The sequence below is a fragment of the Plecotus auritus genome (assembly GCF_963455305.1).
Source record: "Plecotus auritus genome assembly, chromosome: 12".
NCBI classification, from domain to species: Eukaryota; Metazoa; Chordata; class Mammalia; order Chiroptera; family Vespertilionidae; genus Plecotus; species Plecotus auritus.
The window spans coordinates 37,495,491-37,519,734 of NC_137778.1; the positions used below are offsets into that span (position 1 = coordinate 37,495,491).

The following is a 24,244-nucleotide window of genomic DNA, read 5'->3' on the forward strand; positions in this document are numbered from 1 at the left end:
TCCCATTTATTTATTTAAAAAAAAAGTTCCATCATTTCGACATATGTACATATGTGCTTTATGTTTTTATTATTAATTTACACAAGGTCAGGAATTGTTATCTTTCTTTTAAATTTTTTTACTGTTTCACTTCATTACTGCTGTGTATGTGCTCCATGTGAGTGACGTAGGTGCTTATGTAGGTGGTGGGTTCTTTATGACTTGTTACGTCACGCCGTAGGAACAGATCTTGGATGTAACCTGAGGACCTACTGTACTTGTAATTATCTATATATACAAAAAGCCAGCAACCAGAACAACCAGAACGACTAGTCGCTATGACGCCCACTGTGGCCAGCGAACCAGCAGGATCAGGGAGCAGGGCCAGCCAGCCCACCGCCCACAGCCCCTCCCCCCAGCTGGCCCAGCCCTGATCGTCTCGTCTCCTCCTCCCGACAGGCCCAGCCCCAATCCGCTGATTGGGGCCGGACCAGCCTGGCTGGACCCCACCTGTGCACGATTCCTGCCCTGGGTCTCTAGTGTATTTATAAAATGTATATCACTATGTTGTCTCTAGTCCTCAAAACTTAATATATTTTTTATGTGAAACTAAGTATAGAGTTAATTTTTTCTATGAGTGAATTGTTTAAATCAGATTTTTTGCAAGAAAATAAAAGGCTTTCTTTGTTGTTCCATCTTTTAATGAATTGTAATCTTCTTATTTTCCCCATTAGGCTTCAGAATACTGGAAGAGAAGTAGATTCTAGCAGAAATACCACCTGTTATATTCAAATACTCATTTATACTCAAAGTAATATAAAGAGCACAATCCTAACAACACATCTATTTGTCAATTTAACCCAGCCACTCCGTTTCTTTAGATTCTGGAATAAGGTAGGTCATGTATTCATCATTTGAAATGGCCCACTTAGGTTTTGATTTGTGCAATATGTTTTTTTCAGAAACAGAACAGATACAGGTATTCCAGAATATAACCTGGAATTGACACACATACCTTCCAACTTCTAGACAAAAATAGATAATTAATCTGCTACTATAAGAATATTACTTTTCATCTTGGGTGTTGTGTTTAATAGCTCTTGGACTTCCTTTTTTTATTTTTAAGTCCTAATTCACTAGGAGCAAAATTAAACTGGAGATTTATGTTTTTCATGCTATTTTCCCTTAAGTCTACTTACTCTGAGATATGGGGCTATAACCCTAGTAATAAAAGATACTAACTTGGGTTTCTTCACTAAACTCTGTTCTCATGTTTCGACGATTGTCAGCTGAAGTAAAAATAGTTGCTAGTTTCTTCAAATATCTTTATAATAAACAGTTTAACAGGTATTTCATAATTTTTTCATGAAATCATGATCTTCAAGTTGAATTACTAACGGGAAAAAAAATATATATATTTTGTTAATCCTCACCTGAGAATACTTTTTCTATTGATTTTTAGAGAGAATGGAAGGAGGGGGGAAGTGAGAGAGAGAAACATTGATGTGAGAGACATTAATTGGCTGCCTCCCACACACATCCTGACCAAGGCTGGGGAACACAACCCAGGTACGTGCCCTTGATCAGGAATCGAACCCATGACCCTTTGGTGCATAGGCCGATGCTCTACCACTGAGACACAAGCCAGGGCAGGAGAAATATTTTTGTTGGAATTTAAGAGACATTAATGAAATATTAAAACTAACCATCAGGAAAATCAGAACCTGAATTGAAAGTTCCTGCATATTACTGGGACCATACTTGTCCCTTCTATGCCTTTGTATAAAATCATACATATTTGAATGAATAGATGCCCAAAATCATTGTTTTACAAGAAGAATTAAGAGTGTTTGTTACAGTCTAGCTGGCATGGCTCAGTACTTGAGCATCGACCTATGAACCAGGAGGTCATGGTTCAATTCCTGGTCAGGACATATGCCCACACATGGGCTGGATCCCTAATGTGGGGCATGCAGAAAGTAGCTGATCAATGATTCTCTATCATCATTTATATCTCTCTCTTTCTCAGTGTTTCTATCTCTCTCTTCCTCTCCTAAATCAATATATATATATATATGTATGTATGTATGTATGTATATGTATATATATTTTTTAAGTGTTTGTTACAGATTCTTATTGAATATGACTGGCTGAGATTGACAAAAGAGGATTAAATAAATATATATACATGCATATATAATATATACACACATATGTGCATATGTTTTCACTACCTTAAGTTTGCATATTAGTTTGACCATTTGTAAATATGATCAGCTTTATCATTTCTCTATATTACTTATAAAACTTTAATCTTCATTTCTAAAACAAGAAAATTAGGATTGACATTTGTAAAATGTCACAATAGCAACATATAGGGCTATTGTAGAGTATTAAAGTTAATATAAATTCATTGGAATTGTGCATCAAACAGAAATATAAACAAGAGTAATTCTTACCTATTAAGTCTTGGGCATTCTGTATTCTTTTATGGGATTTAGTTGTAAATAGCCAAAGTCTCCCATGTTTGTCATTCATTGAAGTAGCTTGCCTGGCTTTGTTCATGAATAGCAGAAGCAGCTCTAACTACTGATACATTGATATCTATATCTATATCTATATCTATATCTGTATAGATATCTATACAGATATCTATATATGGCTAAGGGACTGACTGGCTGGTATGTATGATGCACACTAATCACCAGGGGGCAGATGCTCAACGCAAGAGTTGCCGAGCTGCGGTGACTTGGCAGTTGCGGTTCTCAGGTGATGCACCCCAGAACCAGAGAGGAGGGAACCTGATTCCTCACGGGGCCATGCGATTCCACCTTCGGCCATAGGTTATGTTGTTGATGTTAAAATATTTCTTCTAATTAATTTCCTTTCAATGTGCACAAATCCATGTACTGGGCCACTAGTCTATACTAATATTAGAGGAATATGCAAATTGTCCAGGACACCGTCACAGTAACAGTAACGACCAGCAGTCTGCGTGGAGCAACCAGGCTGGCAGGGGGGTTAGTGAGGGACGACCAAATGACTGAAGAGCAGGCTGCATGGGGTGACCAGGCGTGGGGAGGGGGGGCAGTTAGGGGCATTCAGGCCAGCAGGCAGAGGTGGTTAGGGGTGATCAGGCTGGCAGGGAGGGCATTTAGGGGTGATCAGGCAGGTGAGCAGTTAGGAGCCAGTGGTCCCAGATTGTGAGAGGGATGTCTTAGGGGTCCCGGATTGGAGAGGGTGCAGGCTTAGCTGAGAGGACTCCTCAACACCCCCCCCCCCCCGCCCCCATGCACAAATTTCATGCTCCAGGCCTCCAGTATTGATATAAAAGTGATGCCCTGTAGGAAAACTTAACCTATTTCATCAAACAAGCCAGGAGTATTTCTGATACATGTCATTTGGCAGTGGCACTAAATTTCATCCTTTGGTAATCTTTCTCAGTGTTGGGTCTTTATGCCCACATATCTCCATGTTATTGGCAAATTGGCTTTGCTCATCTAAACAAAAGTAGCTGACTGATATTTAGCAAAGGTCCTACATAGAAAGCAGTTCACAAGGTAGAAAAAAAGAAAAGTGTCATACTTTAACAATCTGTACAGAACACTGCAGTGGACAGAGGTGGTAGAAAAGCTGGAATTGGGGGGTATTAGTAGCTTATGTTGGAGAACCCTCCAACCTCCACCTCCGAAACCTGTCTGTCTTATATTAGGTGGTGAAAGGGCCCTGAGATCTAACAAACACCCTCCATTTCATCACCTGTCCTTTAGCACATGATATATTTACTTGAAACAGAGTGTCCTTTTCTAAATCACAGCAGAAATGAGGATGGTTACAAATGTTAGTTTTCATCTGTTTCATGGTGCTTGGAGCTCCTGACAAGTATGTATTGTGAGCTTTGTGGTTGGGAAAAACTTTGAACAAATTCCTGGTTTGGGTAGAAAATACTCTTTAAGAATACATATGGTATTTAGGACAACAAGAAAATGTGAGGAGGGCCCTAACTGGTTTGGCTTAGTGGATAGAGCGTCGGCCTGTGGACTGAAGGGTCCCAGGTTTGATTCCGGTCAAGGGCATGTACCTTGGTTGTGGGCACATCCCCAGTAGGGGGTGTGCAAGAGGCAGCTGATTGATGTTTCTAACTCTCTATCCCTCTCTCTTCCTCTCTGTAAAAAATCAATAAAATATATTTTTTTAAAAAAAGAAAATGTGAGGAGGACTACAGGGAACTCTTATTAAAGGAAAGGAAATATTAGTTATTTTGTTTTATAATAGCAGTTATACAAATCTTTACAATTTTTATCCAACTATTAAATACACATGTATGTAGTTTAAATAGACTTAAGACTTAGTCCATTCTGTACCATCTCTTACCACCCTTTCCCATATTCATATGCATCCGCCTTTTCTGTAATTAATATATCCTAGTCACTTTTTAGTCACTTTTTAGTCACTTTTTAGATCACATAGAGTTAATGGTTTAAAACAACAGGCATTTTTGAAAAATATATTTTTATTGATTTCAGAGAGTAAGGGGGAGAGAGGGAGGGAGAGAAACATCAGTGATGAGAGAGAATCATCGATCAGCTGCCTCCTGCACGACCCCCAGTGGGGTCAAGCTTGCAACCCAGGCATGTGCCCCGACCGGGAATCGAACTGTGACCTCCTGGTTCATAGGTCGATGCTCAACCACTGAGCCACACTGGCTGGGCACAACAGCCATTTTCAAAGTGTGGTTATGGACCACTCCAGGACCTGAAGACTTTGGGACTGGAGTCCTTGTAACTAATCATTAAGAAACAATTACTTGTCAAGTTTTAGTGCGGTATCAAAGAAGAATATCCACAATTATCTGAAAAAACTATTAAAAAGGAAGGAACTGTTTCTCCATGTAAGTTGTAAGCTCAAGGAGAGCAAGAAATGCATATATTTTTCACTGGTGTATTAATATCATCTACCATACCACTGAGAACAGAGTGGTGTTAAACAAGTCTGTTCTATGAGTTATTTAAAATATGCATGGATAAAAGAATGAAATTACTGATAATAAATGGGAAAGTCATCACAGAAACCAACCATATTGTTCACATACTTAACTAATGCTAATTCTCTCATTTAATTTACTTCACACATGAACATTCAGCCCCTTCTTTAAAATAATCCCTACAATAATCTACCGCACCTTGAATGAGTTTAAAATTAAAATACATATTTTCATTTGACTATATCTCTTGAATGGGCTAATGTTGCCAGGTTAAAATAACATTTTGTAAATTACAATAGATACTCCAGTTGGATTAAATTTGTGTCTGTTGGTAACATTTATTAAAACATTCATTTAACTTTAAAAAAAAACAAACTATTAAAATACATCCTTTTCCAATTTCATATCTGCTTAAGGTAACTGTAGACCAAAAACTTTGAGATCTGTTGTCTTAAAAAGAAATATACTTTATCATTTACTGGTAGGATTGTCTGCCCATGTAAATAATAAAAAAACTGGAAATTAGTAGTAACTAAAATAATGATGTCTTTCAACAAAACTATGGTACATCTACACAATGGAATACTATGCTGCCATAAAAAAGAAGGAATTACTACCATTTGTAGGCACCTGGATGGAATTAGAGAACATTATGCTAAGTGAAATAAGCCAGTCAATGAAAGAAAAATACCACATGATCTCACTCATTTGGGGATAATGAAAAACATTATAAACTGATGAACAAAAAGATAGATACAGAGGCAGTAAAGCATCAAACAGACTGTCAAATTACAGCGGTAAGGTTAGGGAGAGGTGGGGGAAATAAGAGATCAACTGAAGGACTTATATGCATGCATATAAGAGTAACCAACGGATGCAAAACATTGGGGGGTGAGGGCATGTATGGGAGTGGGGTGGGGGGGGCAATGGTAAGATATGTACACATATAATACTTTAATAAAAAAAATAAAAATAAATAATTTGCAATCCTAAAAAAAATAATAAAATAAAATAATGATGTCTTTAAGGATTATAAATATCAGCTAAATAAAAATAAGATCCAGAATCAATTTTCATATAGTCTGAAAGATATACCCAAAATCCTGTTTTAAACATTCTGGTAAGCAAACTGTTAAGTTCAAGGATAATACAGTATATTTGAATTCTTGTTATGTGTGTTGGGTTTGATCAGAATGATAAGGGAGATACAAACAGTTGGAAGTTTGTAGAGCCAGGTTTACATATTTTTATGTTTATATACAGTTTGATCAAACTCTACATTTCATAACTGCTTATTGGCTAGCCAGCTACAGTAGTTCTATTTCTTCTTTCACTGGTGTTTTCTGGTTTGTTTGTTTGGTTGGTTGGTTTTAAAAAATTTTTTTTCTTCACTCTAATCAGTTTCAAAATGAAAGAAAGTAAGGTTCCTTGGACCTTGAATCTCGGAATCTACCTTGGGGAGGTGGTTCTGAAGCCATGAAGCTGCCAGTTATAAAGCAGAGTAGACTTGCTACTTGAGCAGAAATAGCTTCAGTAAATGGGTCTTTCTGGATTTAAATGTTTCCAAGTGAATTTCAAACCAAAAACTGGTATATACTTAGAAACAAATTCTTTTAAGATTATTGATTTTAGATACTTTTTGCCTCCCCCCTCTTCCCTGCTTAAACCACAGATATTTATTATCTCACAGTTCTGGAGGCTAGAAATCGGAGATAAAGGTTTCAGCAGGGTTTGTTCCTTCTGAGGGCTGGATAAAGATCTGTCCAGGCCTCTTTCCTAGCTTCTGGTCGTTTGCTGGCAGTCTTGGCATTCCTTGGCTTGTAGAAGCATTGCCCAGATCTGTCATGATTCTCATGTTCACAGGGCCTTGTCCCTGAATGGGTAGAACATGGGGGCGGGGGGGGGAGTGGGTGGGTATGGAGCACAACTTTGACTTTCCGGATTAGTTTATTTGGACAATTCCTGAGTTATGAGAAAAAGAGAGAAATTATATTCTCTAAAGATGGTTCCTGTCACCACCATCATTGCCAAGGAAAGTTAGGGTTATTGTTTCCCATTGTACTTTTATGAGGCAAATTGATGAACTTTGTCATCAGTTGTTTTTTTAATCTCCCCATAAAATACATAGCTACTCTAATAGAAAGGCCACTGTGCTCATTGTGAGGATTAAAATCTTAAAGTTTAATCTCTTAGCCTCTGGACTTGAGGACTGCCTCTTCTCATTGGACTTTGAATACTGTACAAAGGGACCTGCTGTCATAATTTACTTCTTGAATGAACCCTTTTGTTTATAGCTGAGATTTGGTCAACTTTAAAAGAAAATATGTTTAGATAATGATATTACACATTTTTTTCCCTATTACATACCCTCAGAATTTTGAAGTTATTAAGGACAGCCATTTGTCAGATGGTGGCAGAATTGTGTTGAATCCATGTCTGGTTTTTTGAAGTGTTTTTGTTTTGTGTGTGTGTGTGTGTGTGTGTGTGTGTGTGTGTGTGTGTTTTGTTTTTTCAAAATTCAGATGCTCTTATTCTTGTTTGCTTCTGAATCTTTAAAGCTGTTTGAAGTTTTAAATCTAATTTTGACACTATGGAATAAGGTATTATGAACTTGATGAGGCAAGTCTTAGTGACTAAAAACTGTTACTGCTTTAACTAACTGGGACAAATCATAGCTGGCAGCTAAGCTCAAGGTTTAATCACGTCCAGCACGTATTAGCTGATTGAGTCTGTTTGACGTGTTAAATAGCTCTACCGTGTGTGTGTGTGTGTGGGTGTCTCCCTCTATGTGTAAACATTCTGAGGTGAATTAATCTTTTTAGTGGCTCTTTGATTGAAAAATTTCAAGTGCTTTTCTCTTTATTCATACTTAGATGAAGGGAAAACTCATAAAATTGATGCCTGGAATAGTTCTATTTAATATAATTTTAGAATCCAGACTGTCTCCCTTAGCAGAACTGAGCTGTTAGCTTTTTTATTATAAGAGAAATTTTAGGAAGTTTCAACATATAAATATTTTTGTCCCACCTGAATCCAAGGACAGAGATCTTTAATCTTTAAACTGGGTTATATTTTTAAGGGAATTATTCTCCAGATTTTCAGATTCAGATGTACCCATACCTAAAAATCATCTCTTCTAAAAATAAATGGCTGAGGTCTTCTGCTTATCCTTTTCTCTTTTTTATTATATATACAGTTTTATTATTGATTTGTGAGCGAGAGAAACATCAATGATGAAAGAGAATTATCGATCAGCTACTTCCTGCATGGCCCCCACTGGGGAGTAAGCCTGCAACCCGGGCATGTGCCCTGACCAGGAATCTATTTTCTACGTTAGAATTAGGTTTAGAAAGTGAGATAGTTATCACAGGAATGTTTATCAACACATTTATTTCAATGCAAATGAGGTGTGGCTGTTGACAGAAATAAATTTTGTTTGATTGGTTTAAAAATGTACTGGCCAGCTCTGGCTGGTATGGGTAAGTTGGTTGGGTATTCACCTGTGCACCAAAAGGTCATTGGTTCCATTCTGGTCAGGCCACAAGCTTGGGCTGCATGCTCCATCCTGCAAGAGGCAGCCGATCCATGTTCTACTCTCACATTGATGATTCTCTTTCTCCCTCTCCCTTGCTTTCTCTCTAAACCACTCATGATACTATACAGGTGGATCCATATCATTATAAATATATCCAAACCTGTAATGTGTAATACCAATAGTGAAAGCCTAAGGTAAATTATGAACTCTTGGTAATGATTTGTAATATACTGATATGCATACTAGGAATAAAGCTTACTCACCTAGACTATAGTTCCAAGGAAAATAATATTATTTTAGGTTGTGACATTGTTGTCACATAGGGAACAAGCTTAAGGATACTCCAATGGGCCAAGTGCCTGTAATCAGGACAAGCCAGCAGTTCTGACTATGCAAACAGTACTTTTTTGACAATCGATCTGCATTTCCAGTGAGGTTAGCAATTACTTGGAAATGTCTACTCATACTGATTAAACTTGTTTTAAGAGTAAATAAATTTCTTCTATATTCTCTGTTCCCCTAGGGACTTCAGCTTTTCATCAGCCATCTTATGTTTGTATTAGAGGCCTGGTGCATGAAATTTGTGTGGGGGGGTGGGGAGCGGTGTCCCTCAGCCCAGCCTGCACCCTCTCCAATCTGGGACATCCCTCTCACAATCCAGGACTGCTGGCTCCCAACTGCTCACCTGCCTGCCTGATTGCCCCTAACCACTTCTGCCTGCCAGCCTGATCACCCCCTAACCACTCCCCTGCCAGCCTGATTGATGCCTAACTGCTCCCCTGCTGGCCCGATTGCCCCTAACTGCCCTCCCCTGCTGGCCTGGTCCCCCACAACTGCCCTCCCCTGCAGGCCTTGTCCCCCTCCAACTGCCCTCCCTTTCAGGCCTGGTCCCTCCCAACTTCCCTCCCCTGCAGGCCTGTTCGTCCCCAACTACCCTCCCCTGCTGGCCATCTTGTGGTGGCCATCTTGTGTGTTGGAGTGACGGTCAATTTGCATATTACCACTTTATTAGATAGGATATGGTCATGTGCCACATAAAGACATTTCAGTCATTGACAGACTGCAGATATGACAGTGGTCCTATCCTATAGAATAAAACCCTAATATGCAAATCGACTGAATGGTGGAATGACCGGTCGCTATGACACGCACTGGACACCAGGGGGTAGACATTCAATGCAGGAGCTGCCCCCCGGTGGTCAATGTGCTCCCACAGGGGTAGCGCCATTCAGCCAGAAGTTGGGCTCACGGCTGGCGAGTGCAGCGGTGGTGGCAGGAGCCTCTCCTGACTGCAGGGAGCGGGCCTAAGCCAGCAGTCAGACATCCCCCGAGGGCTCCCGGACTGGGAGAGGGCACAGGCCAGGCTGAGGGACCCCCCTCCCTCGTGCACCAGGCCTCTAGTAAGATTATAATGGAGCTGAAAAATTCCTATTACCTAGTAACATCATAGTCATCGTAAGGTTGTAGCACATTGCGCATATGTTTGGTGAACTGGGGTTAACAAATCTGATCTGCCAGCCGTATAAAAGTATACCACATAAAGTTAGTTATGCATAGTACTTGATAATAAACAGCTATGTTACTAGTTTATGTACAGTTTACTCTTGACCAACCTCCCACATAGTCGAAAAATCTAAGTATAACTACAGTTAGCCCTGCACTTACAGATTCTCAACTGTGGAGTTGATTCTTGAACAACTTGGGTTTGAACTACACGGGTCAATTAAAAAATATCTGTTTATATCTGTTTATCGGTTCAAGGGTCAACTGTATTTACTATACTACTTCTTAATGTTATTTTTGAGCATTCTCTTTCTACTTAAAAAAAAATGAAGTTTGCTATAAACCAGTATGCATGTTTAGCCTGCAGCAGCATGATACATCTAGTTTGCTGCATTTCTAAATTGTATCATTTTATCTTGTGTTATTTAATCTCATGTTATTTTGTTCATCATGGCCCCTAAGTGTATGGAGTCCACTGCTAATGTTGCCAGTAAGAGGCCAAGTAATTAAGGACTAGAAGGTGGGAAATCAGTGATGGTTATTGCTCACCAGTCAGGCATGTCCCATTTCAGCATAGCTACAATCTTGAAGAAAGACAACAAAGTGATAGAAACAGTTGAAGGATCTGCTTCATCAAAGGCAATGAGACTAAGAGAAAATTCGAGAAGGACCTATATCAGACAAGGAGAAACTTCTAATAACCTGGATTGAAGACCAGACACAGAAATGTATCCCTCTCAGTACCATGACAGTTATGGCCAAAGCAAAAATTTTGTTTGTGATGTTGGAAAAAAAGGCTGGACTACAGTGTTGAATTTACTGCTAGTTCTGGGTGGTTTAAACAATTCAAGAATCGTTATTCCTTCCATAATGTGAAAGTGACTGTTGAAGTGAAAGTAGCCGAGGAATTTTTGGAAACTTGAGATAAGCTGATTTGGAGGAAAATTACTTGCCAGAACAAATATTCAATATGGCTGAAACCTCCCTATTCTGGAAACAGATGCCTAAAAGGGCTTTCATCCATAAGGAACCCAAGTCAGTGCCAGATTTGAAGGCGTGTAGGGGTAGGATAGCAGTCTTGCTTGGGGGCAGTGTTTCAGGTTCCACATGAAACCCTTTGTCATCTGGCACATTGAGAACCCCAGGGCCTTCAAGCATATCAGTAAGTGCACACTGCCAGCATACTACAGGAGCAGTAAGAAATCATGGGAGACCCAGCTTCTCTCCAAGATGCCCTTTCGAATTGCTATACCAGGGAAATGAAGAAGTACTGTTTGGAGAATAAAATACTTTTCAAGATTTTGCTTATTGTTGAGAATGCTCCCAGGCATCCTCCTTCTATTGGAAATCTTCATCCCAATATCAAGTGGTATTTCTTCCTCTGAACACCATCCCTTTGATCCAACAGTGGACCAAGGAGTTACAGCAGTGTTTAAAGTCGACTACCTGAAGACTGTTTGCTCAGGCTATTGCTGCAACTGAGGAAGACAGCACTGCTGGAAGGATTACATCTATAACTGCATCAAGAACCTTGCTTCGGGGTCGGGGTGATGTCACCAAGGAATGTATGAATGGCATATGTTAGAAAACACTCAAGAGGTTCATTCATAACTTAAAAGGAATTGCCAAGGATGAAGAGGTTGCAAAAATTCCACAAGGCTGTGGTTGAGATGACAAACACCTTTAACCCTGGTGCGAATGGGGATGACCTCGCGGTGGTTCTGGGAATTGACTAAGGGATTATTAGAACTGGGACATGAATGTATAGCTAAAGAAGAAGCAAAAGAAAAGAAAGCTACAGAAGAAAAAAAAGAAAGAAAATACTTAAGAAAATTCACAGTGAAGGGTATAGCAGAAACTTTTGCAGACCTCAGCAAGCTCTTTTAAAAGTTCAAAGACATAAACCCACACTGAAAGGCTTTCATTAATACAGAGGAATGTTCATGGTACATTATCTGCTTACAGGCAAATCTGTCATTTAAAAAAAGAAACAAGCAAACCACCATGGACATATTTCTGAAAAGAGTGACACCTGCTTAAGAAGAGCCTCAGGCAGGTCTTCCAGGAAATATTTCAAAAGAAAGCATTGTTATCATAAGAGACGACAATTCCATGCATGTAAGACCTTCCAGTGGGACATGATGTGGAGGTGGAAGACAGTAAATGATATTTATGATCCTGACCTGTGTAGATCTAGGCTAATGTGTATTTGTCTTCTTTTTTTACAAAAAAAAAAGTTTAAAAAGCAAAAGAAATTTTTAAAATAGGAAAAATCTTACAGAATAAGGATATAAAGAAAAAATATTTTTGTATAGCTGCATAATGTATTTGTTTTAAATGAAGTGTTACAAAATAATCAAATATTTGAAAGTTTATAAAGTAAAAAAGTTACAGTAAGCTAAGGTTAATTTATTGAGAAAAGAAAAATTTTAATTTAGTGTAACCTAAGTGTACAGTGTTTATAAAGTCTGCAGTCATGTAGGGTTAAAGTGGTTTGCCATCTCAACCACAGCCTTGTGGAATTCCTGGGCCTTCGCATTTACTCACCTTTCACTCACTGACTCACCCAAGAGCAACTTCTAGTTCTTCAAGTTTCATTTATGATAAGTGCCCCATACAGATGTACCACTATCTTCATAACATTTTTACTATACCTTTTCTATTTAGATATGCTTTAATACACAAATACCATTGTGTTACAGTTGCCTACAGTATTGAGTACAGTAACATGCTATATAGGTTTATAGCCTAGAGGCAATAGTCTATACAATATAGCCTAGGAGTGTAGTAGGCTGTACCATGTATGTTTGTGTTGGTGCAGGCTGTGATGTTTATACAACAATATCACCTAAGGTTGCATTTCTCAGAATGTATACCCATCATTAAGCGAAGCAATCATGACTCTTATTACCTATATATGTCTGTAAACAATATATTATTGTTTTTCATGATTAAAATTTATTAAATGGCATCATACTACATGTGTCTGTGGAAATAGTGTTTGGCATCCATTACATCTTTTTTCCTAGTGTTCTTTGCTATATTGTCCTGGCTTTAAAGCTAAAAACTACATTTCCCAGGTTTCCTTGCAACTATGTTTCTGGATTTGATTTGAATTCTGGTAGTCAAATGCATTTTTGTGACATTTGCGAGGCAGAATCAGAACAGATATCTCCAAGTCTAGATAATGGCTTTGAGATTTGACAAGCAGGATATGTAGGATCCATTTTTATGGTGCTGTCATAGGAGGCAAATGTGGATTTAGAGCTAAAAGCAGATGTTGACAGCCTCTGATTGGTGACTTCCAGATTTTGATGATTATCTGATTTTAGCAACTTATCTTACTAGCTTTCTATTTGTGGCAATAGTGATATGGAGTCAAAGGCTTTCAAGTTATAGAAAGAGGATCAGTTTCCAATGGCCTGAGTAGGGCTTTGGAAAGCTTCATGGGCCCAACGGAAAAAATGTTTGGAGTCAAGGGCCCATCAAGAGTGAGAGCTCTGGTATCAAAATCCTGTTCTTTTGGGTTGGGATGCTAAAGGGCTGTGCTGTAGGACGAAGGATGAATGGGAGGCAAAGCAGTCCTCAAATGAACTGCAACCTAAAACATCTTGATCCTAGAAATATATCTCTGGAGAAAGATAATATCCTAGGCCTCAAATTCTTAGTACAGAGAAACAAAAGGATGGGAAACACAGAAAAAAAAAAGGAGTAGATACCATGGGAAGGCCCTGCCCACCACATCCAGTTAGAGTCTCAAAAGAAAGGAAAGCGAGAATAGGGAAAACCAGTATTTAAAGACACAGTGGCTTAGTTTTTCAAAATTGATGAGAATTCTGTTTTGTTACTGATTACCTATGTAATCTGTATTTTCTCAATAGTTTTTTTCAAAGATTTTTCTCTATCTTGTTGGGTTTCCTCATGTAGGTTCGTATTATTCATCAAGTCTAGATCCTTAGCTATTAACCCTTGAAAGTTGCCTCTTTCCCCCTCTTATCTTTTTCCCAAGTCCCATTAGATGTATGCTCGATCCTCCCATTCTAAACTCCGTGTTTCTAAACCTTTCTCTCATAGCTTCAGAACAAAGCTCTCTGCTGAATTCTGACTTTTTCAGCCCTATCCTGCAGGTTTACTGTCTCTTTCCAGCTGTGTTCAGTATGCTGGTTAACCTATTATTAATTTCATTGCGTATACTTTTCATTTCTGGAAGTTCTGTTTCAAATCAACTGCTTTTAGCCATTTAAATATTCATATCTAATATCTATAGTTCTTGAGTATCTAATCTATGTTGGATTGGCTTGGCTTCACTTACGGTTATTGATTCTTGATGGGTTTTGAAATTTTAGATTGTCAGTTTATATTTGGCAGGACTTTGCCTAAGGGAAATCTTTGCTAGCAAGATCAAACATAATATATCTTTGGAAGAACAGAGGTTTCCCACAGACATTGTCCTGCCAAGCATAAGCTCACATAGGCCTGTAATACCATGGCCCTGAGACTTTTTGTGATAATGTCCTGAGAAGATAATGTCCATTGGACAAGATACATTGAAAAGCAATTCCGTTATTTTAAAGCTTGGTGTAAAGGGTGGAAGTGTTTGTTGTTGGCAGTGGTGGGTGGGAGTGCTTGATTGCTGACATAGCTGACATACTGTTTTAATTTTATATCCTTCAGATACTCGGATTTGAACTGCCTTTCGGAATTCATCTACCCTTAAAATGCCACCAGCAGTTGGAGGTCCAGTGGGATACACCCCCCCAGATGGAGGCTGGGGGTGGGCAGTGGTATTTGGAGCTTTCATTTCCATCGGCTTCTCTTATGCATTTCCCAAGTCTATTACTGTGTTCTTCAAAGAAATTGAAGAAATATTCCATGCCACCAGCAGTGAAGTGTCATGGATATCCTCCATCATGCTGGCTGTCATGTATGGTGGAGGTAAGTACCCACAAAGACCTGCTGTTTTAATATTCATAAAGCAGACAGAGGCTCTATATTAGGTCACTTTTTTATGTCTCATTCAGTGACGTGTTTTAAAATGTTATTGCTTGAAGTTTTATGTTTAGAGTCACATTTTCATTCCTATTAGCAATGACAACTTTTGCTCTGTTAGTTCCATAGTAGTATGAAACAAAAGAGAAATTGTGATTTGCTCCTACTCAGTATCATTGAGCTTTAAAAAGCTCTTAGAAAAATGACACATGCACAACTGATTTTTCTTGTTGTTCTCTGCTAGACTCTTAAAATGTAAACAAAGATTTTTTAAAATTGATGTCAGGAGAATTAAAATAAATCGAGTTAACTTGAATAGCTAATTCAAAGTCTCTGAAAAAACACTTTTCATGGTGTTAGAATTAAAGAATAAAATCTCCCTGTGGTTCCTTGTGATAATATAGTCCTAAAAGCATTTCAGCTGCACCTTAAGCTTAAGTTTTATCATTCCCCTGCTTCTGTCTTTGACATGTGAAGGAAATGTGAAGAGTAATTTAACATGTAAAAGTCAAAACCTACCATAGTACTGAAAATATATAGTTACTTAATAAGCAGAGATTCTAAAACCAACTGTACTTATTTACTGGGATTGACAGTGTCTCAAGTTGCTTATTTAGGCAAGCTTTTACTTTTGATAATCTTATTTTCTGCGGCTGTTTAGTACCTCAGATTATTTTCATATGTAGCTTTTTTTTTTTTTAAATCTTTATTATTGAAAGTACTAGAGGCCTGGTGCATGAAATTTGTGCACTGGGGGGGGGGGGGCGTCCCTCAGCCCAGCCTGTGCCCTCTTGCAGTCTGGGAGCCCTCGGGGTATGCCCGACTGAGGGCTTAGGCCCGCTCCCCGCAGGCAAACATCCATAGCACTGTTGTGGAGGCGAGAGAGGCCACTGCCGCTGCGCTCGCCAGCCATGAGCCTGGCTTCTGGCTGAGAGGCGCTCCCTCTGTGGGAGCGCACTGACCACCAGGGGCAGCTCCTGCATTAACCATCTGCCCCCTGGAGGTCAGAGCGCATCATAGCGACTGGTCATTCCGCCATTCGGTCGATTTGCATATTAGCCTTTTATTATATACGATTACAGATGTCCCCCTTCTCTTCCCTCATTCCCCTCTCCTCGCAGTTCCTGCCCCACCCCAGGCCTTCTTTACTTCTGTAGTTATAGGACTTTCATTCAACCAGATTTTAGGCGATTCTGAATGATGTCCATTCTGTATTTCAGTTGTATTTTTTGATGTGGTTGTGGGAGGCTGCAAGTACCAGCATTTACCTATGCCACCATCTTGGTTCTCTCTTTTTATCATTTGAATCTGTAGCTCTTTAATAGCCAATATAAATATTCTACATTTTAACTGTTAAACCTGAGCCTTAGGTGTCAGCTTCAACCCATTTTTATTAAGCACTGTGTTTGGTATTACATATTATCTACACTAATAAAAGAGAAAAATGCAAATTGACCATACCTTTGCGACACCCACTAGCTAATCAGGAGTGAGTATGCAAATTAACCCAACAAAGATATGGTGGGTTAATTTGCATACACAGGCGCCTAGCGGCCGGGGCGGGACACCGACGATGCAGGCGTTTTGCACTGCCCCAGCCGCTCCAGGCCTCTGGGCAGTGTGGGAAGGCAGAAAGGCGGCTCCAGGCCGGAGCAAAGGCTGTGCCAGTGTCTAATACTAGACGCCCGATGAATCTTCGTGCATCAGGCATCTAGTATTACATATACTTGGTTGAGTATTACATATTACACACTTAGGTTAGGTGTTGTGATCCTGTTTATAATCCTGTTGAGACAATAACATAAACTCACAAAACAGAAATAAGTTGGAGTCATAATTGGATTAAGTGCCTAATTTCATTGCACAGAGAAAATAGGTAACCTGATTGCCTTAGAGAAAGATAAATTGAATGACTGGGAATGGGTGTGGGAATACATTTTTTTTCTGCTGTATATCTTTTGAATCTTTTAAATTTTGAACATAAGCCTGTTTTGTCTCTTAAAGTACTTTTTAAAAGAACGTAAATGCTAAATTGTAGTACTTTTTTTAAAATATGTTTTTATTGATTTCAGAGAGGAAGGGAGAGGAAGAGAGAGATAGAAACATCAATGATGAGAGAATCATTGATCCGATGCCTCCTGCACGGCCCACACTGGGGATCAAGCCCGCAACCCGGACATGTGTCCAGTCTGGGAATTGAACCGTGACCTCCTGGTTCATAGGTCAATGCTCAACCACTGAGCCAGTTTTTTAAAATATAAGTTTAGAGAAATGAAAAGGAACCTTGGACTCCATCTGCCAGGATTTCTAATCAGGTTTTGATTATGATGGCTTGAAAAATTAGTATAAATATTCTCCAGAGGTACTCCAGTTGCTTGGTGTATCTTTAAGCTGACTGCAGACCAGAGGTTTGCTGTTGCAATTCTGAGCTGCCAAAGAGCTTGAAAGCCACTTGCATTTTGCATCAAAAGTAAGTGATGTCAGTTCTACTAATTGCACATGACACTTTCTTTTGGGAAAACAGTTCCTCCTTTGTCCTCACCCAGAGATAACTAGCACATTTCCCTGAATTTTGTTATAATAGGCCTATGAACTGTACCCCTCTCTTTTTCTAATTATAGCTAATTGGGGCCATCCTTCCTGAAATAACTCGAAAGACAAATTGCCTATCATGAGTCTTGTGGCAGAATTTTTACTAAATGGGTTATTTTGTTTAGATTGGCTCCTAAGTAGTATGTCCCCTAAGAATTATCATAACTTTTACAAGGGCCATAATCCTTTAACTTGTGCATTTGGGCCACACCCACCCTAATATGTTTTGAGCTGTGAGTGGTTTAGTTTGCTTTTCTTCCTTTTTTTTAATGCTTTGGTTCATAGATACTTCCTGATGCTTGTTAGAGTATGTTTTTCAGGGGAGGAGATCTTAGTTGCCTACTGTTGTTTTATTTCCTTGAGTTCCTTTTTTTTTCCTAAAATGAAAAGTGTAAATGTTTTCAGTTTTACGGTGATGTCACGTTAACATTTCCCATCTAAAATGCTGGAATCTGCACTGGCCGGTTTGGCTCAGTGGATAGAGCGTCGGCCTGTGTACTGAAGGTTCCCGGGTTCAATTTCGGTCAAGGGCACATGCCCGGGTTGCAGGCTCCATCCCCAGTGGGGGGGCGTGCAGGAGGCAGCTGATATATGATTCTCTCTCATCATTGATTTTTCTTTCTCTCTCCCTCTCCCTTCCTCTCTGAAATCAATAAAAATATATTTTAAAAAATAAAATACTGGAAACTTTACAGCATTAACTTATACTTCACAGAATCAACAGTGTGGCAATATTTTATTCTTTCATCTTACACAAGCTATAAGTAAAAATTATTTCCAAACCAGCTGTGGCCTAATATTTGCATGAAGTGACTTAGAAGGTAAATGAAAAGTTTTGTTTTGTTTTGTTAATCCTCATCTAAGGATATTTTCCCATTGAATTTTAGAGAGATTGGAAGGTAGGGGAGAGACAGAGAAACATCGATTGGTTGCCTCCTGTGCAAGTCCCAACTGGAGCCAGGGATCAAGCCTACAACCGAGGTACATTTCCTTGACAGGAATTGAACCTGGGACTCTTCAGTCCCCAGGCCACCACTCTAGCCACTGAGCCAAACCAGCTAGGGCAGTGGTCGGCAAACTGCGGCTCGCGAGTCACATGCGGCTCTTTGGCCCCTTGAGTGTGGCTCTTCCACAAAATACCACGTGCGGGTGCACACGTACAGTGCGATTGAAACTTTGTGGCCCATGCGCAGAAGTCGGTTTTTGGCTCTCAAAAGAAATTTCAATCGTTGTACTGTTGATATTTGGCTCTGTTGACTAATGAGTTTGCCGACCACTGAGCTAGGGCAATGAAAACTTCTTTACATACATATAGTTGGTTGAGCCTGAAGTCTGTCCTGGCAGTCAGTTACTGACGCAGCACCTTAGAGAGACTTGGTCCTCTGAAACACTGGGATATTAAAAGCTTTTACTTCTTCTTGTATGTTTATTATGTGTATATATACATGTATTCATATGTACGTAGGTATGTGCATACATACTTAACCATAATTTGAATTTGGATTTCTTGCAGCCAGAGCCTTTTTCTGTTGTGTTTTTTTTTTTGTTTTGTTTTGTTTTTGTTTTTTTTTTTGCACCATTCCCGGAGGTACTGCAATACCGGGTCGATAGCCTGTTCTTTTAATCTTAAAACACCATGCTGCGATTAAGAATAGTACTACTAGAATATAGTAACTGCAGAATCTTCCATAGTATTTATGGAAATAGAATATGTTAGCATATAATCAATAGTATTTTCTGAATATATACATTCTATATACAGTCTGTTTTAAAAAATAGATTTACTATCTTCTAGGGACATAACTATACAGTAAACGGAATAAGGTCCTAATTTACTGTGCTGATAGACTAGAAGTATGGTTTGTATGTCTTCTGCTTTATAAACATAGACTGCATGTAATGGGAAGAAAATGAGCCGGATATGAAACTTGGGTCACACTAGCTTTGTGACCCTGCATGTTCCATCATCCCCTTCCCTACTGCTGCGTTGCAGTGATTCTTTCCTACTTACTGTCCCCTACCTTCACCAGCCAGACAGGTTATGGTGTTACGTAAACAAAGTTGTCATTTCCACAAGTTCATATCCATGAAGTAGAGACATAAGTATTCTTATAAATATAAATAAATGAAATTCAATGAGTGTCACTCAGTGTGTAATCAGAAAATACTGTTCGTCTATGTGAGTTGTGTTACAGCTTTTAAACCATTGTTTGCTTTGGATAAGACTTCCTTATAATTAAGACAAATTTGGAAATGGGGAATTACAGATTATACCTATGTGTAGCAAATAAGAAGAGGCCATTTGATTTTTGTATTAAAAAACTGATACCTAGCCGAAACCGGTTTGGCTCAGTGGATAGAGCATTGGCCTGCGGACCGAAGGGTCCCGGGTTCGATTCCGGTCAAGGGCATGTACCTTGGTTGCGGGCACATCCTCAGTGGGAGGTGTGCAGGAGGCAGCTGATCGATGTTTCTAGCTCTCTATCCCTCTCCCTTCCTCTCTGTGAAATATCAATAAAATATATTAAAAAAAAAAAAACTGATACCTAAAATCTTTTTTTTCTTTTCTTTTTTTAAAATATATTTTATTGACTTTTTACAGAGAGGAAGGGAGAGGGATAGAGAATTAGAAACATCAATCAGCTGCCTCCTGCACACCCCCTACTGGGGATGTGCCCGCAACCAAGGTACATGCCCTTGACCAGAATCGAACTTGGGACCCTCGAGTCCACAAGCCGACACTCTATCCACTGAGCCAAACCGGTTAGGGCAAAATCTTCTTTTCTTGATCTTTAATACTTCACTTTTTATTTGGTTCCTTCTCTCACATTAAAAAAAAAAAAAAACCTGATTTTTTGGGGGGTATGTATCTATTTAGCTGAAGAAATTTAATCTGTTTTTTTTTAGATAACACTCCATTTCCTATCTTTTTGAGGCATTACACCCAAGAATATTTTGACCATTATCTGAGTTAATTTTCTCCTACAAGCATTTTTTTTTCTCACAGTATTGGCTAATAACACAAAACAGTAATATAGGCATGGAACCAGGTTAACTCTCTAAAAGTCATAATCAGTTCAATACCTGAGACATCTAGATGTCACTGGGAACGGTTTTGTTTCATTTTGCTTTACATTTAGATGTCCTAATTACAAAACTTTAAACTTGGAAAAAATAGTCTTTTTCTTTTTAAAAAATATGAAATAAGCCACATTTATAATATGTAAATAATGCTCTGAAATCATATCATCATATCCGTGTGTCCAAAATTTAAAACAAAGTAAACTTACAAAATACATGTTGGTCGTATCCTAGATACATCAAGAAGCCTATGAGCATCCATTACCAAGGTATTTCCAGCCTGTTCTGCCTTATAAGAGAAAGATTAAGGATCTAGTCGTTTATATTTTAGTAAAATTCCATCCAGAATATCCAGATATAAAAGAAAGCCATGTTCTTACCGTTACCTTTTGTTGTATGTTCATTTTGGAGGACTTGTTACTTAGTGTCGTTAATGCCTTGTGTGGATGTGGGGGCAGGTTCCTCTCCTCTGCCACTAAGTGTTTGGTCCTTCCTTAGGTCCTGTCAGCAGTATCCTTGTGAATAAATACGGCAGCCGTCCCGTCATGATTGTTGGTGGATGCTTGTCAGGCAGTGGCCTGATTGCAGCTTCGTTCTCTAACAGTGTACAGGGGCTTTACTTTTGTATCGGAGTCATTGGAGGTGAGTTGCTGTTGATTCGTTTTTAAATTCCTGTGATAACAGGTGTTCATTGTTGAATGAATAAATGAGTTGGAATTGAAAGAGATTATTGCATCCCCTGTCCTAAGAATAGTCAGTAGTAGTAAATGTCTTTAATTTTCTTCTCTTTATTAGAAAAGTATTTTTATATCTTTGTGTCTGTGTGTTTTTTGTTTTAAAGAAAATGCTTATTGACCACTTTTGTATTGACCACTTTTGACTTAAGAATAATGCATGAGCCCTGGCTGGTTTGTTAAGTGGCTAGGGCATCAGCCCCTCAGACCAAAGGGTTGAGTGTTCGATTCCCAGTCAAGGCAGGTACCTTGGTTGCAGATTCTCCAGCCCCAGTAGGGGTGCGTGTGGGAGGCAACTAATCAATGTGTCTTTCTCACGTCAATATTTCTCTCTCTTACACAGACAGTAAGTAATGATGCTGAGGTTTGAAAGCACATAGTCTGGTTTTAGAGCTCACATTTTAACCACAATACAGTATGTCCTCCAATAACGAGGATCTTTGTCTCCTTCCATTACTTATACCTTTATTTTAATTTATTTGTCTGGTTAAGTAACTCCAAATATCTCTGACATTTATTACAGTATGTGATTCCATTTCCCCTCTTTCTCAGGTCTTGGGCTTGCCTTCAACTTGAATCCAGCTCTGACCATGATTGGCAAGTATTTCTACAAGAAGCGGCCATTGGCAAATGGACTGGCCATGGCAGGCAGTCCTGTGTTCCTCTCTACCCTGGCGCCCCTCAATCAGGCTTTCTTCGGTATCTTTGGCTGGAGAGGAAGTTTCCTAATTCTTGGAGGCTTACTACTAAACTGCTGTGTGGCTGGATCCCTGATGCGACCAATAGGGCCCCCCCCAGCCAGTGCAGAGAAATATAAGCCTACAGAAACCATTCAGGAAGCTGGAAAGTCTGGTTCAAAAGTGGCAGGTGATGCAAATACAGATCTCATTGGAGAAAACCCCAAAAAGGAGAAAAAGTCAGTATTGCAAACCATTAATCAATTCCTGGACTTTTCCTTGTTCACTCACAGAGGCTTTCTGCTATACCTCTCCGGAAACGTGATCATGTTTTTTGGACTGTTCGCTCCTTTGGTCTTCCTTAGTAATTATGGCAAGAGTCAGCATTACTCTAATGAGAAGTCTGCCTTCCTTCTTTCCATTCTGGCTTTTGTTGACATGTTTGCCAGACCATCTATGGGACTTTTAGCCAACACAAGGTGGATAAGACCTCGAGTTCAATATTTTTTTGCTGCTTCTATTATTGCAAATGGACTGTGTCATATGGCAGCACCGTTGTCTACCAGCTATGTTGGGCTCTGTATTTATGCTGGAGTTTTTGGGTTTGCATTTGGGTGGCTCAGCTCGGTATTGTTTGAAACACTGATGGACCTCGTTGGACCCCAGAAGTTCTCCAGCGCTGTGGGATTGGTGACCATTGTGGAATGCTGTCCTGTCCTCTTAGGGCCACCACTGTTAGGTATAGTATGTCTCCCTATCTCCACAGTTCTGTTAATATAAGACAGGCACGAAGATTGAGAAGGGGAGAGAAAGCAGAGAGCACTGAGCCTTTTGCTGGGGGAGAGCAGGTCTTTCTCATTTCTGTGTCCTCGGTGCTGGCACAATGCTTCGAGCAGCATAATTGCTCAAACACAGACTTGAGTTAAAATGAACCATCCAGCTGAAAGGGGAGTAAAATATTTTTTAAATGATGCTGTTTCTTAAAATGTTTTCTCTTGGTAAAACTCCATGCTTATTGTAAGAAAACATGTAAAATAAAACGCCACCTCTAAAGCACCGGTGGTAATTTCATTTTAATAAGGGAGTTTATTTTAATAGTAATAATTAAAGTAATAGTAGTAGTAATAATAGCTACCATGTAAGCTCATGGTGCCCTGTCGTATATCTTACATCTCACCAGTCTATGAGGTGGGGACTGTTAGAGTTCCCACTTTGCTAGTGAAGAAAGGGACTTTGAAAAGTGAAACAGTTTGCCTGGTATCACCCAGCTAGTAATTGAGTATGTAATTGGGAAACTGTTTCCTAAAGTTATTAAAGGTTGGTTCTTGCTGAAAAGATGTAACTCCTACTTCCTTCCACCATACCCAGTGAGTTGACCAATCTTGTCAGTTTTCACTTCCTAAATCTCTAATCTATACACTTTCTCCGTCTCTATATATCTCTTATCCATAGTTCCTATTCAAGCTGCCCCAGTAGCCTCCTAACTAGGTCCATCTACATCCACTCTAGCTAGCCTTCAATCTGTTTTCTACTCGACAGACAAATGCAAATCAGATATTTCAGCTAATTAGAACTCTCCAGTTGCTTCCATCTTCTTAGGGTGAAGATCAAACTCCCTTATGTGGCCCACAGGGCCCCTCATGGGCCCGCCCACCTTTCTCTTCAGCCTCATTTCCTACCTACTGGCCTGTGCTCCTCCAGAGCCTGGCCCTCCTCCCTTCCCCTCTTGCCCCCTCCCACTGCTTTTGCACTCACTGTTCTCTGCCTGGATCCCTACCCCACCCAATCTCTGCCAGATAACCCCTTCCTCCTGTCAGTCTAGGCTTATTAGTTTACTCTTTAAGAGAAGCCTTCCTGACTCTACTTACTGGTCCTCCCCCCTACATTCTGCTTTCAGCCCTCCTAGTAGCACTGGTCACAGTTTATATGATTACTTGATTAACATCTCTCTCCTCCATTAAACTGTAGATATTATTTCCTTTGCCCACCTTTCTCCTCAGGGCCCAAGAGACCCAGTGACTGGTGTATGGAAAAGCTCAGTAAAGACTCTGAGTGAATAATGCCCTGAGTTAGAAAACCATGTGGCAGTGGTGGGGAACCTTCTTTCTGCCAAGACCCATTTGGATATTTATAGCATCATTTGTGGGCCATACAAAATTATCAACTTAAA

At 39.5% G+C, this 24,244-nt stretch overlaps 1 protein-coding gene across 3 annotated transcripts in view; it reads left to right on the forward strand.

The window, feature by feature from the left end:
- The window catches only part of SLC16A1 (solute carrier family 16 member 1), a 38,091-nt gene that overhangs the window by 10,655 nt on the left and 3,192 nt on the right, over positions 1-24,244 (forward strand). For 2 of the 3 annotated variants that reach the window (XM_080647568.1, XM_080647566.1), the window contains exons 2-4: positions 14,676-14,936; positions 21,162-21,305; positions 21,950-22,813. In XM_080647568.1, the coding sequence (XP_080503694.1) occupies positions 14,720-14,936; positions 21,162-21,305; positions 21,950-22,813 (1,225 nt within the window). In that variant the 5' untranslated portion in view covers positions 14,676-14,719. Of the gene's footprint in view, positions 1-713; positions 874-14,675; positions 14,937-21,161; positions 21,306-21,949; positions 22,814-24,244 lie in introns of all 3 variants that reach the window. The other variant, XM_080647567.1, reaches the window with a different exon arrangement.